Here is an 11539-nt window from a genome sequence, read left to right as displayed (position 1 = left end):
TCTGCACTCCCACCCTTTGAGCAGCACCCTCCACCAATGCCTTGCTTCACCTAATCGTGGGTACCCACCAAAAACTGCAGTGGGAAGGAGTTCCCACTCTGCTGCTGGTCCCACCTGTGACCCCAATCCCCCACCACAGGCTTCCAAGCCCCGACACTACATCCAAGGCTCAGATTCCAACAGTTTTCTCCAGACTGCCCAGATTCTAGGTTTAACTTGGCAATTCCATTCGCTCAGTCAAAGGAGACAGGGAAGGTGGGTCTCTGGTCACCTGCCACATTGACCAGGGCTCAGTATCATATGGAGGTATCGTATGTATCGTATGCCACACAGTCCTGTGAGGAGCCCTATTCCTGCCACCAGTTCACAGATGATGGACCTGGAAGGGGAAGTGGACTTCTCAAGACCCCGTCAGTGGGGAGCTAAAGCTCAAAACCCTGTCTGTCTGCTCGCCCAGCCCAAACCCTTTCCACCATTCTAAATCACTCTCTCTATACCCCTCCAATAAACACCATTGTCTTGAGTCAACTCTGTGAAGTGAGGAGGAGAGGGGGAGAGCCAGATAAATGGTGATTTGCCCAAAGTCACTGAGCTGCAGAGCCAGGATGAGACCCTGGTGTTTGGAATGTCTCCACATTCCCACAAATGCCCTGCGAGTGGGGACCAGGTGTGTCCACTATCATCTGCCTTCCCAAGGTGCCTTGAATGAGCTCTGCCCGGTGGGCATGACCTTGGCCCAGGGGCTAAAGGCAAGACTGGGAGTCTGGACTCCAACACAGAGGCCTCCCTGGGGTGCCCTGGGGGGTGGCCACTGTCCTTGCTCTGAAGTGCCTCTGTGGAGGTGAGAAGAGGCAAAGAGGGCTTGTCTCAGCCTGAGCCCTGCTGGGCGATACCACCATGAACCTTGGGGCAGGAAAGTCTGTCTCAGCATAATCAGGGCTTTGCTTCTGCCACATCACTCCCCTCACCTGTAGGCACAGGGCCCAGAGAGATGAGCAGAGCTGGTACCCAGCACACGTCTTCAGGGCCAGGCCTGGGAGAGGGAACTTACTGTTCCTTTCCCCCAACCCCCAAAATGGGCAAAAGGGACTTTGGAATCTTGGACAGATATCCCACCATCGCAGGCATCAGCATGGGCCTGGAGTTCAGGTCCAATCAGACTCATCACCTTCAGAACTGGAAACAGCATTCGAGGTCACCAAAGACTACCAAGCGCCAACCAGGAAGAGCAGAGAAGGAGAGACTAGACCCAGGTTCGGCACCCTGACTCAGGCCCACACTGACTCTCCCAGTGGTCTCTTCTTCTCTGCACCGCCCCCCAACCTGCCCTGCATGACCTCCACCTCCCTTCTCACCAGATCACTGCCCCTCCCCTCCACCCCAGCATCCCTCACCTCCCACCCCCATCCTGGATGAGTCGGAGGTGAGATTACACACCAGGTCCTGCCCTGGAGATTGGGGATCTGTGTGGGCTGAGAAGCTTCAGGAAGCTGCCAACCAACCCATCAGACCACTTCAGTCAACACCTCAGACTGAGCACCCACCACACATTTGGGGTGCGGAGGGGAGGAGAGTGATGTTGTCATGGTCTCTGAACTGGGAACTTATCATTTGACCCTGGAGAGAAAAATTAAGGTCAGGAATACAGCCTGGTACAGCATGAAACGTGGGACACTGGGCCTGTAGCATGCAGCTGGCATTTTCTTGGTGCCAGTGAGCCATACCGGCCCCAAGGTTGGCAAGAGCCAGAATTGACAGGCCTGGTCAGCGCAGAGCACAGACTCCCATCCCTTCCTCCACCCAGGTCTCTTTCCTCTCTCCTCGGTCCAGCCTCATCCCAGGTAGCAAGACACACCTGACTTGGCCAGGGAATATCATTGGCAATGCCATGCTTCGCAGGTGGTGTTAGTGATAAAGAACCCGCCTGCCAATGCAGAAGACATAAGAGACGCAGGTTCAGTCGCTGGGTCGGGAAGATTCCCCAGGAGGAGGGCATGACAACCCACTCCAATATCCGTGCCTGGAGAATCCCATGGACAGAGGAACCAGGCAAGCTACAGCCCAATGGGTCACAAAGAGTCAGAAATGGACTGAAGCAACTTAGCACACAATGCCACAACTCAACTTGCAGGGATTCCCAAATCTGACTGATCACGAGAGTCCCCATACAGATTCCCAGGCCCTGCTCTGACCCACTTCAGCACTGGGCTGGATAAACCTGATGGTGAGGACGTTTTTACAAGATCCCAGGGGATTCCAGTGACCAGCCAGGCTGGGGAGCAAGAGGCGGCTGGGGGAGTGAGGGATGAGATTCCGGGCGCGGGGGACGGGGAGAGAGGAAGAGAGCTCCCAGCCCCTGCTGGCAGCCAGAGCCACAGGCTTCAGGTCAGAATGAAGCAAGAGAGGAGCCCAAACAAGCCAGGAGCCCAAACAAGAGCAGGCTGGAGCTGGGCAAGCAGGGGCCAGATACTGGGCAAGTCACTCCTGCCCTCTGAGCCTCAGTTTCCTTCTCTGGGAAATGGGAATAGCAGCACTACTTCCCAGGCACATAGGGATGAAATAAATAAAGAAGCTTGCACAGAGTGGTGGCTATCACTGCATTTATCCACAGGTATTTATAAAACACATACTATGTGCCACACACTGTGTGGACACTCAGATGCAAAGAACAAGACAGAGAGGCTCTCAAAGCAGGACATCTGGAGAAGCTAGAGGCAATGCTAACACTGAGTGTTCAGGCCACGATGGGGTGCAGGGGGCCTGCAGGGAGGGGGCAAGCTCTCTGGGAGGGAACAAATAGCCTGGATGCAGGCTCTGGCCCCATGACTGGTCCCAGGATCTGGGTGAGTCTGTGAGCAACTGATTTGCCTTTTGTGGTCATCCCCCCATGTTTCATGGCCCCCTTCCCCGGGGGCAGTTCTCACAGCCCCTCAGGATGGCTGCACAACCAAGAGGCCCTCAGGGGAGCCTGTGGCTGGATCAGGCTGGGTGACTGCCTGCGCTCTGCCAAGAGGCAGAACTGTCCTGGCTCTGTCCCTCTGTTCCCCTCAGCCCCCGACAGCCTGGGTGGTGCAGAAGACAGCAGTTCCCAAGGGTTGAGGGAGGTGTCAGGCCTGCCGCTGTGCCCGGCTCACCACCCACCTCCCTCCAGGTCGCTCAGGGTCCTCCCAGGCCAGGGCCTGGGTCTCTTCCTTCCCGCGTGCCCAGTGCAGACCCGGGCACAGAGCAACACAGTGCTGCGGACCGCGTGATTGCTGTGTCATTTCTCAGCAGAAGTGCTGCCAGGTCACCCTTCCAGGTGTGGGTGTGTGAGGGCAGAGACACAGGGACTGGCTACCACCAGCCCTGCCCCATCCTGGGAATCCCGTGCATGTGGCCCTCATAGGAAAGTGGGTGAGGCGGCACCAAGGGTAGGTACAGCTGGGCTCAGTGAAACATTCCGTGCAGCAGTGGGCGGGAGTGTGGGTGTGGACCGACTGTGAGTCCCTCAGGAGAAGCCCGCAGCTGTGTCCCCCGATCCCGCTGCCTGCACACGCCCCAGCAGCCTAGGTCAGCTTGGCGTGCCTGGACAAAATCATACAGTGTGCCCAGGACCATGGGCCCTCACCCCCAGTCACTCCTCCCTGCTGCCCCCTCCTGCCCAGGCCTGGGCTGAGCATTCCTGGAAAGGGCTGGGCACTTCCTCTCTGGGCCCAGCACTCTGTCCCAAGGACCCCCAACCCCAGCACTGCAGCCACTGCCCTCCTGGGGCAGCCGGGAACATCTGGCCACTCCCCCACGGTGGCCTCCCGACCACCCGTTCACCCATTCAGTATATGGGCAGGGGCTTCTTCCCCCGCAGAAGGGTGAAGTCGGGGGCTGCCTCTGGCCAGCCCCACACTCTGACCCGCCCCACACTCTGACCCCTCCTCACTTGGTCCATCAGTAAGAGTGGACCTCCAGAGTCTGCGGGGAGACAGGGGCCCCGCCCAAGAGCCTGGCGTTGGGTAGTGGGTGGGGCTCTGGCTGCCCTTCCCAGCACAGCCCCGCCCCTCCTGCGCCAGCTCCACCCCTGACACACCAGGCTGCGGACAGGGGCTGAGTCACTGCTCCTCGGAACCTCAGTGTCCCCATCCGCACAATGGGGCGCCCCTTCGCGCTTCCTGAGACTGTTGTTCAGGTAAATGAGATCACCCCTCGATGAGCCTTCCGCGGCCCAGGGCTGGTTCTTCTGGTTGCGGCCGGATGTATGGTTGGGGGCCAGGTGGGTTCAGCGCCTCCTCCCTCCCGCCCTCCATCCCTACCGGGACTGCTGCCCAGGCAACGGACAGACGCCAGCCCACACTCCGAGCCTGCTGGAGTCCTGCGGTTGCTTCTGCAGACGCGTGCCCTGGACACCAGCCCGTGGAAGGGAACTCACTGTCCTCCGGGGTCAGGACCAGAAGGGGCGCAGGCCGGGGGCTCATCTAGCCCCTCCTTCACTGCTACTTCTGAGATCCAGAGAGTGCCTGGGATCTGCTCCAAGTCCTCACACCCCGCTGCCCACTTCATAGATAGCTCCCGTGCCACTGCCCCTCCTGCTCCTCCCGCCCCCTCTCCCTCTGGTCCCAAACCCCCACTGCTGGGGGCTCTGGCTGCTCCTGCCCGCTCCCTGCCTCTGGGCCGGCCCTCAGTCTCCAGGCATCTGGGAGAGCAGGTGTTTGGAGGGGTCTGTGTGACTCTGCAGCAGCAAAGAGTCCAGGCCTGTCTGTGAACTAGGAGGGGGGCATTCCTCCTCTCATTAATCCCTCCACCCACCCCGACTTCTTAAGAAAACCGGGAAATCAGACCCACCCAGCCCAGTGGTTTTCAGATTTACTCAAAGGAAGACTTCCGGGGCTCCTCCCCTGCTGGCTGAGCCAGAAGAGCTGGGCTGGAGGGTGTTAGAGCGGATAGGCAGGACGGCCCCTCCCTCTTCCCCAGGAGGCAGCTTCCCCTGACCTCCAAGCTGCTGGAACCAGGAGGGGACAAAGGGCCAGGGAAGGCGGTGCTGCTCCCAGGGTACCACCTCCCCTGAACGCCCCATCCTCAGCTGACCATTTGAGGAGACGTTCCTGGAAGAGGCCCCGCCCTCTCTCCCACACCTGCCTTTTCTGGAAGCGCAGGTCTCAGATTCCTGGAGTTGAGGCAATGGAAGCATCCGGTTCCACCCACCCACCTTCAGTCCTGGTGCGTCTCTCAGGAGGATCCTGATTCCTGTCCTGGCCTGCCTCTCTTCCCCAACTGCCCCCGCCCCCCGACCTTGTCCCCAACAACTGGCTGGACGTGTTATCCCTTGGGCCTCTGGCTCCTGAGATCTTCTTGTCCATTTAGGGATGAGAAAATGAGGCTCCATGAGGGGAAGGCACTGCCCAAGGTCCTGGGCCCACTTATGGGGCAAGAAGAGGACACCTAAGATGTCCTCCTGACACGCTGACCTCACTCTGGGTCTGGCGCTGCCTGGACCACCCTCCCTGGGGTCACTGCCTGGACCACCCTCCCTGGGATCATCAGCACTTGGGAGGCACAAAGCAACGCCCCCCCCCCAAGCTCTGCCTAGACCTAGTCTTCACCCCTGTTCTAAGATGACCTTTGTCCTCCAAGTCAACAACAGTGGGTGTCTGCAGACAGCTCCCCCAGCCCCCATTTCCCCCATACCCTTTACCCCTTCCTCACTAGGGTCCTCATTGGCCACAAATAGGAAGCATTCTGTATTTCAGTCAACAAGCTTTATTGGTCAGGGAGTGAGGACAGGAAAGGGACTGAAGCTGGGGGGCTGAGGCTGGGGAGGCTGGAGGCTGCGCAGCCAATGGGGAGCCCCAGGGGGCTGGTGGGGGAGAGAGTCCTCAGTGGCTGGTCTGGTGGACCTGCTCGCGGCTGGAGATGACCCTGCCATCCTGCACCTCCTCCACAATGGTGCGCACCTGGCGGGTGGTCACGGCTGCAGGAGACAGACACTCGGGGTGGGTGGGGGCCCAGAGATCCTGGCTCAGCCCCCAGCCCCCTGAGCAGAGCCAGCTCTTCCCACCACGGCCACCTGTGTCCAGGCCTCTGCTGGCCCCTCAACATCACACCCCTCACACGTGCCCCCTCTGACCCTACCACTCCCTCCCTCCCACCCTGTTCCTTGCTGGTGCCCCAGGGTGGGTCCCACCTCCCAAATAAATGGTTTGATTCTGACCCTCTGCAAGAGGAAGATTGCGCAGACCAGATGCTAGTCTGAAATGGAGTCTGATTCCATTTCTCTGCAGTCTCCAGGACATGTATTTTGCCCCCTTCAGACAAGGATCTCCAAGACAAGACCCTGGTCCCCATCACCTCCCTTAGACTAGAGACCCCAGGGCTGGGACTTTATCTTCCTCATCAGACTGGGATCTGGAGGACAAGGATCAAGTCCCTTTCTGCCACCAGACAAGAGACTCCAGACACAAGACTGCTTTTACTCATCTGTAAGGTCCCAAGAGCAAAGAGAGTGAGACCATGTGCCTATCTCCCCATCAGATGAGAGTCTCAGAGCTGGGACCACATCTCTTTTCTCAGCCTAGGATCTCCAAGGTAAGGGCCTTTTCCTGCCCCACCCCGGGGACACTCCCCCAGTAAGGTGCAGGTGGGTCGCCTGCCCCGTGAAGCCCCACCCTCAGTTAACCAAAATGCTTACGTTCTTTGGTCTTGTACTGGGTCAGGCTGCAAAAAAAAAAAAAAAAAAAAGGTTAGATGTGGGTCTGAGACTCAGCTCTGCTCCAGGCCCCCAGCCCTGGCCCGGCTCCCCCGCTCACTGGGCATCCTCGCCCTCCAGCAGGCGGCGGTAGGTGGCGATCTCCTGCTCCAGCCGGGTCTTCACGTCCAGCAGGATCTTGTACTCCTGGTTCTGCTGCTCCATCTCGCAGCGCAGCTGGGCCAGCTGCTCCTCCACACTGCCAATCAGCCCCTGGATCTGGGACAGCTGCATGCAGTAGCGGTTCTCTGTCTCAGCCAGGCTACCCTCCAGGGATGCTTTCTGCAGGGGAGCAGGAGAGGCCGGATCAGCAAGGGTGTGCAGGGCCCCCTCCATAGCCCTGGGCACCTCTCCACCAGGCTCGGCAGCGCCTTTACCATGCTGAGCTGGGACTGCAGTTCGATCTCCAGGGCCTGCAAGGTGCGCCGGAGCTCCGAGATCTCGCTCTTGCCGCTCTGCACCAGCTCGCTGTTGGTGGCCACCTCGCGGTTCAGTTCCTCCGTCTGCAGACAGGACACAGGACAGGGCAGCGTGAGCCTGGCTTCCCTTCTCCAAGGCGACCCACATGGTCTCCATATGCTCAGCCCAGGGCCCACTCTGGACCCAGACAGACACCTGGAGCACCCAATCCCCCCAACTCCCCTCACCATGGCTACCTTCCTGACCTACCTAGGCCTCTCAGGCCTCCTTCCAAATCTGTCTGTGGGAGCAATGCCTTCTCATCAGCCTGCCACCTCCCCAAACCCAGAAGACTTTGAAAGGATGTTAAGTTTTATCTCTAATGCCTTCAAGAAGAAGGTACAAGTAGGAAATTTGAGAACCAGCCAGGACAGTAGCCAGGCCCATGGGACTGGTTCCTGACTTCTTGAGGGACAGATGGAAGCTCCTGGGGTCTTGACTCTCTGGCTTTATTCCTGAGGGGGCCTCCCCATGATCCCCTCAGATCCCAGTTTCAGGCAAGCTGAAGGCCTGTGAATGCAACAGGCAACCCTGACGCCCAGGGTCCGTGCAGCTCACCAGGGTTAAGTCACCCAAGGTGCCAGGCTCTGGGCTTACTGTGGAGACTCAGGCCCTGCACCCCATACCCTGGGAGAGGCCTCTGGTCTGCGGCAGCCCCCACCTTGCTAAAGAACCAGTCCTCGGCATCCTTGCGGTTCTTCTCCGCCATCTTCTCATACTGGTCGCGCATCTCATTCAGGATGCGGCTCAGGTCCACGCCGGGGGCGGCGTCCATCTCCACGTTGATCTCGCCGCCCACCTGGCCTCGCAGGGCTTTCATCTCCTGTGGAGGAGGGCGTGGTGGGTGTGGGCATCCCCTGCTCTGACCTCTCACTCCCAACCTTCCCACGCAAGCTCTCCAGACCCCTCCCACAACGTCTCCTTTGTTCTGCTCACCCTCTACCCTCTGACCCTCCAAATGACTTTTGTTCACCTGGTCTGTGTGGGCTTTGCCTCCAATATCAGACTAGGGGTTCCCCCAGGATAGATTCTGTGCTGCCCCACTAGACTGAGGGCTCTCTGAAAATACAATCTTAATTCTTAGGCCTGAGCCCCCAAAACCTCCTATCTAATTTCCAAACTTCTACCTAGGGTCCAGATTGGAGGGTTTGAGCTGGGAATCCTCCTCAATTATCTCCTGGCTGGTGAGGAAGGCCAGGACAGGCAAAAGAGGCTTCTGTGGGCCCCTGGGAGACTCCCCAGATGCAGGAAAGTAGGATGGTACATGGAGAAGGCTGCCCTGCATGGGGAACTGGGCTCTGCAGACAGGGCAACACTCTAAGCTAACCAGCCTGGACACCCCCTGCCTTCAGATGATGAGGGGTGTGGAGTGAAAGCCAATCCCAGTCCTGGGGCCCTGAAACCACGAAGGGCAAGGCCCCACCCCCGCCCATCGTCCTGACTCCTCTCCGCTCTGCCTCCTGCCTCCCCTCCCTCTCTTCCATCACCTAACTAAGCCCAGCGACCTTCAGAATCTGCTACACAGTAGGAGTGCTCGCCCCAGTCACAGCAATGGCACAGCCTTGGCACGGCAATGGAGCCCTGCCACCCCCTCAGCATCTCTTTGACCTACTGCCCCAGCTGCCTCACCTCCTCGTGATTCTTGCGGAGGTAGGCCAGCTCCTCCTTGAGGTTCTCGATCTGCATCTCCAGGTCGGCTCTGGCCAGGGTCAGCTCGTCCAGCACCCTGCGCAGGCCATTGATGTCGGCCTCCACGCTCACACGCAGGGCCTGCTCTGTCTCAAACCTGCCAAGGGAACCAGAGACTTCTGTCAAGATGCTTGGACTGGCCGGTGCAGGTTCTGGCCAGCACCCTTCCCTTAAATGATGAGGGGGTGTTTGTTCAGTTGCTAAGTCATGTCCAACTCTTTGCCACCCCATGGACTGCAGCATGCCAGGCTTCCATGTCCTTCACCATCTCCCGGAGTTTCCTCAAACTCATGTCCATTGAGTCAATGATACCTTCCAACCATCTCATCCTCAGTCACCCCCTTCTTCTCCTGCCCTCAAATCTTTCCCAGCATCAGAGTCTTTTCCAGTGACAGGGTGGAGTGAAAGCCATTCGCAGCCCTGGGGCCCTGGGACCACGCAGGGCAAGGCCCCACCCCACCCGGCTTCCTGACTCCTCTCTTGTCTGCCTCCTGCCTCCCCTCTCTCTCTTCCATCACCTGACTAAGCCCAGTGACCTTAAGAATTTGCTGCTTTTGCAGCATCCTGGGCTAAGAGGTGAACTCCTTAACCCCCAGATTCTGGACCTTGCCATCAGCAACTGAGGAGGCCTGGGCTCCTCAGTAGGGAGCGCTGCCCCCAGCTTCTCCCCAGACCCTGACCAGGGCTCACTTGGTGCGGAAGTCATCAGCAGCCAGGCGGGCATTGTCGATCTGAAGCAGGAGGTTGGCATTGTCCACGGTGGCCGTGTGGATCTGGGAAGATGGGAGAGTGATCAGGTCCCTGGGTTGGAGTAACTTAACCCAGACCAGGATTCTCCAGGAAGGCTCCCTTCTCAGACTGTCTCCCTGCTTTACTGCTCTACAGTTGGTGACAGAGGCGGGGCCAGCAGGAGTCTGATGGCTGATACTCTCCTCCTCCCCCCACAGAACCCCCTTGCCAGACTCTGCCTTAAACCAAAGCAGACAGCCAGCTGGGAGTGCCAGGCTGGGAATGCAGGAGAGCCAGAAAAGAGTAGGAAGATGCCCCAGGCAGAAGCTCTTCCCTAATCCTGGAAAGAGGATGGATGTGAGAAACTCCCTCCTATTACAATTCAGGATACAGTGCCCCTGAGAGGCTTCCCACAAGAGGAAAACTAAAGGCGCCCTCACCAAAATGTACTTCCAAATCAGAAGTCATGACCCCTGCTAAGCCCTGACCCCAGGCTCCAGCAGGCAGCCCTGCCCCAAGTTTGCCGAGCCCATCTTGAGGGCACAGCAGGAGAGATGGAGAAGCCAGAAAAATCCCCAAATAAGGCATAGAAGTGGCCTCCTGAGGTCCCACCCACTATCTCCTGCCTCCTCCTCCCAGCAGGTGCCAGCAGGAGCTCACCAGACCCCTGACACCACCTTAGCCCTAAATCCCCCTCTTGTTCCAAGGAAAGCCGTGTCTGAGTATCTGGCAGCCCCAGGAGCCCAGCCCTCCTCATGCCTCCATCCCTCTTATCCTACAACCACATAAGGTGGTAAAAAGCTCCATGATGGGAAACAGGCTCCAGGAAGCCCCCAAGACCTACTTGTCCCTAGCCCAGGCTACTGTCCTGAAAAAGAAATCATAAGCCACATAATGGCCCCAAGGTGGGCTCCCAGAGGCCAAGCTGGAGCCAAGCTGTGCCTGGCTCCCCGAGACCCTGTGACAGCCCCCAGGCTGGGCTCCAGGCCTAGATCAAGGGCAGATGGTAGGGGAGGAAAGGCTGTGCCCCACCCAGGACCCCTCCCATCACAGCTCCTACCTTGTTCCGCAGGTCCTCGATGGTCTTGAAGTAGGAGCTGTAGTCAGGAGCTGGCCCCGGGGCCTGCTTCTGGTACCAATCACGGATCTTCAGCTCCAGCTCCGTGTTGGCCTCCTCCAGGGCGCGCACCTTGTCCAGGTAGGAGGCCAGGCGGTCATTGAGGTTCTGCATGGTGGCTTTCTCGCCTCCCACCAGCAGCCCGTCAACACCTCCAAAGCCACCTCCAAAGCCACCTCCATAGCCACCGCTGACATAGCCACCACTGCCATAGCCACCGCCAGAGCCAAAGCTGTAGCAGCTAGAGTAGCTGCTGCCTCCAAGGCCACTGCCTAGGCCACCGGCAGACCCTAGCCTGCAGGAGCCACCACCCAGGCTGCCAGACACGCGGCAGGAGCGGGATGAGCCGCCCGCCAGGCCGGAGGAGCCCTTGATGGAGCCGGAGGAGAAGTGGCGGATGGTGGTGGTCATGGTGGTGGCAGCAGGTGGCAGGCAGACACGGAGAGAGAAGGCTGGAGAGGAGAGAAGCCCAAGATGCTGTTACTGCCGGGGCTAACCAGCCTCCTTTATAGGCCCTGACAAGTGGGCGTAGCGATTACAACAGGCTCACTCCTCTGTTTCCATTCCCCTGGGCTTTCATCACTGCTGGCTGCCCGCCAGCTCCCAGGTGGCTGTGGGCCCCCTCCCCTCCCACTGTCAGCTCTTTGCATCATTTCTCTGAACCCTCACGCTGGGCGTCTGCGTGTGTGTGTCTCTGGTCTCAGCCCCGTCACCTGTGATTCAGGCGGGCCCTCCAGCTACGCTTTCCCATGACCTAATACGGAGAAGAGGAATAAGAAGGACGTCACTGCCACGGGCCCTCCCAGGCAGCTGCCACCCCAGCCACACCTGCT

At 59.0% G+C, this 11539-nt stretch overlaps 1 protein-coding gene across 2 annotated transcripts; it reads right to left on the bottom strand.

Annotated features, from left to right (window-relative positions):
* Positions 1–5707: 5707 nt before the first annotated feature.
* Positions 5708–11192, bottom strand: LOC104990464 (keratin, type I cytoskeletal 17). Of its 2 annotated transcripts, XM_010842545.1 has the most exons (9): positions 10913–11192; positions 10650–10870; positions 9551–9633; positions 8801–8957; positions 7833–7994; positions 7090–7215; positions 6774–6994; positions 6656–6681; positions 5708–5938 (listed from the first exon to the last, which is right to left on the bottom strand). In XM_010842545.1, the coding sequence occupies exons 1-9, from the start codon at positions 11115–11117 to the stop codon at positions 5844–5846; spliced, it is 1296 nt and encodes a 431-aa protein (XP_010840847.1). In that variant the 5' UTR covers positions 11118–11192; the 3' UTR covers positions 5708–5843. The 2 variants fall into 2 exon arrangements, with proteins under 2 accessions (XP_010840847.1, XP_010840846.1); XM_010842544.1 differs by having other exon boundaries at positions 10650–11192.
* Positions 11193–11539: the final 347 nt, after the last annotated feature.

This window comes from Bison bison, unplaced genomic scaffold, assembly GCF_000754665.1.
Source record: "Bison bison bison isolate TAMUID 2011002044 unplaced genomic scaffold, Bison_UMD1.0 scf7180017864180, whole genome shotgun sequence".
In the NCBI taxonomy this organism is placed as follows: domain Eukaryota; kingdom Metazoa; phylum Chordata; class Mammalia; order Artiodactyla; family Bovidae; genus Bison; species Bison bison.
This window is presented reverse-complemented; position numbering and strand designations above follow the sequence as displayed.

Bases quoted from the DNA above. Each gene is read 5' to 3' on its own strand.
- LOC104990464 (XM_010842544.1), bottom strand. From the start codon at position 11,117: ATGACCACCACCATCCGCCACTTCTCCTCCGGCTCCATCAAGGGCTCC. The intron at 7,995-8,800 runs GTGAGGCAGCTG...CCTCCTCCACAG, and splicing joins TCCGCAAGAATCACGAGGAG to GAGATGAAAGCCCTGCGAGG. The intron at 6,995-7,089 runs GTAAAGGCGCTG...GCTCCCCTGCAG, and splicing joins TGCAGTCCCAGCTCAGCATG to AAAGCATCCCTGGAGGGTAG.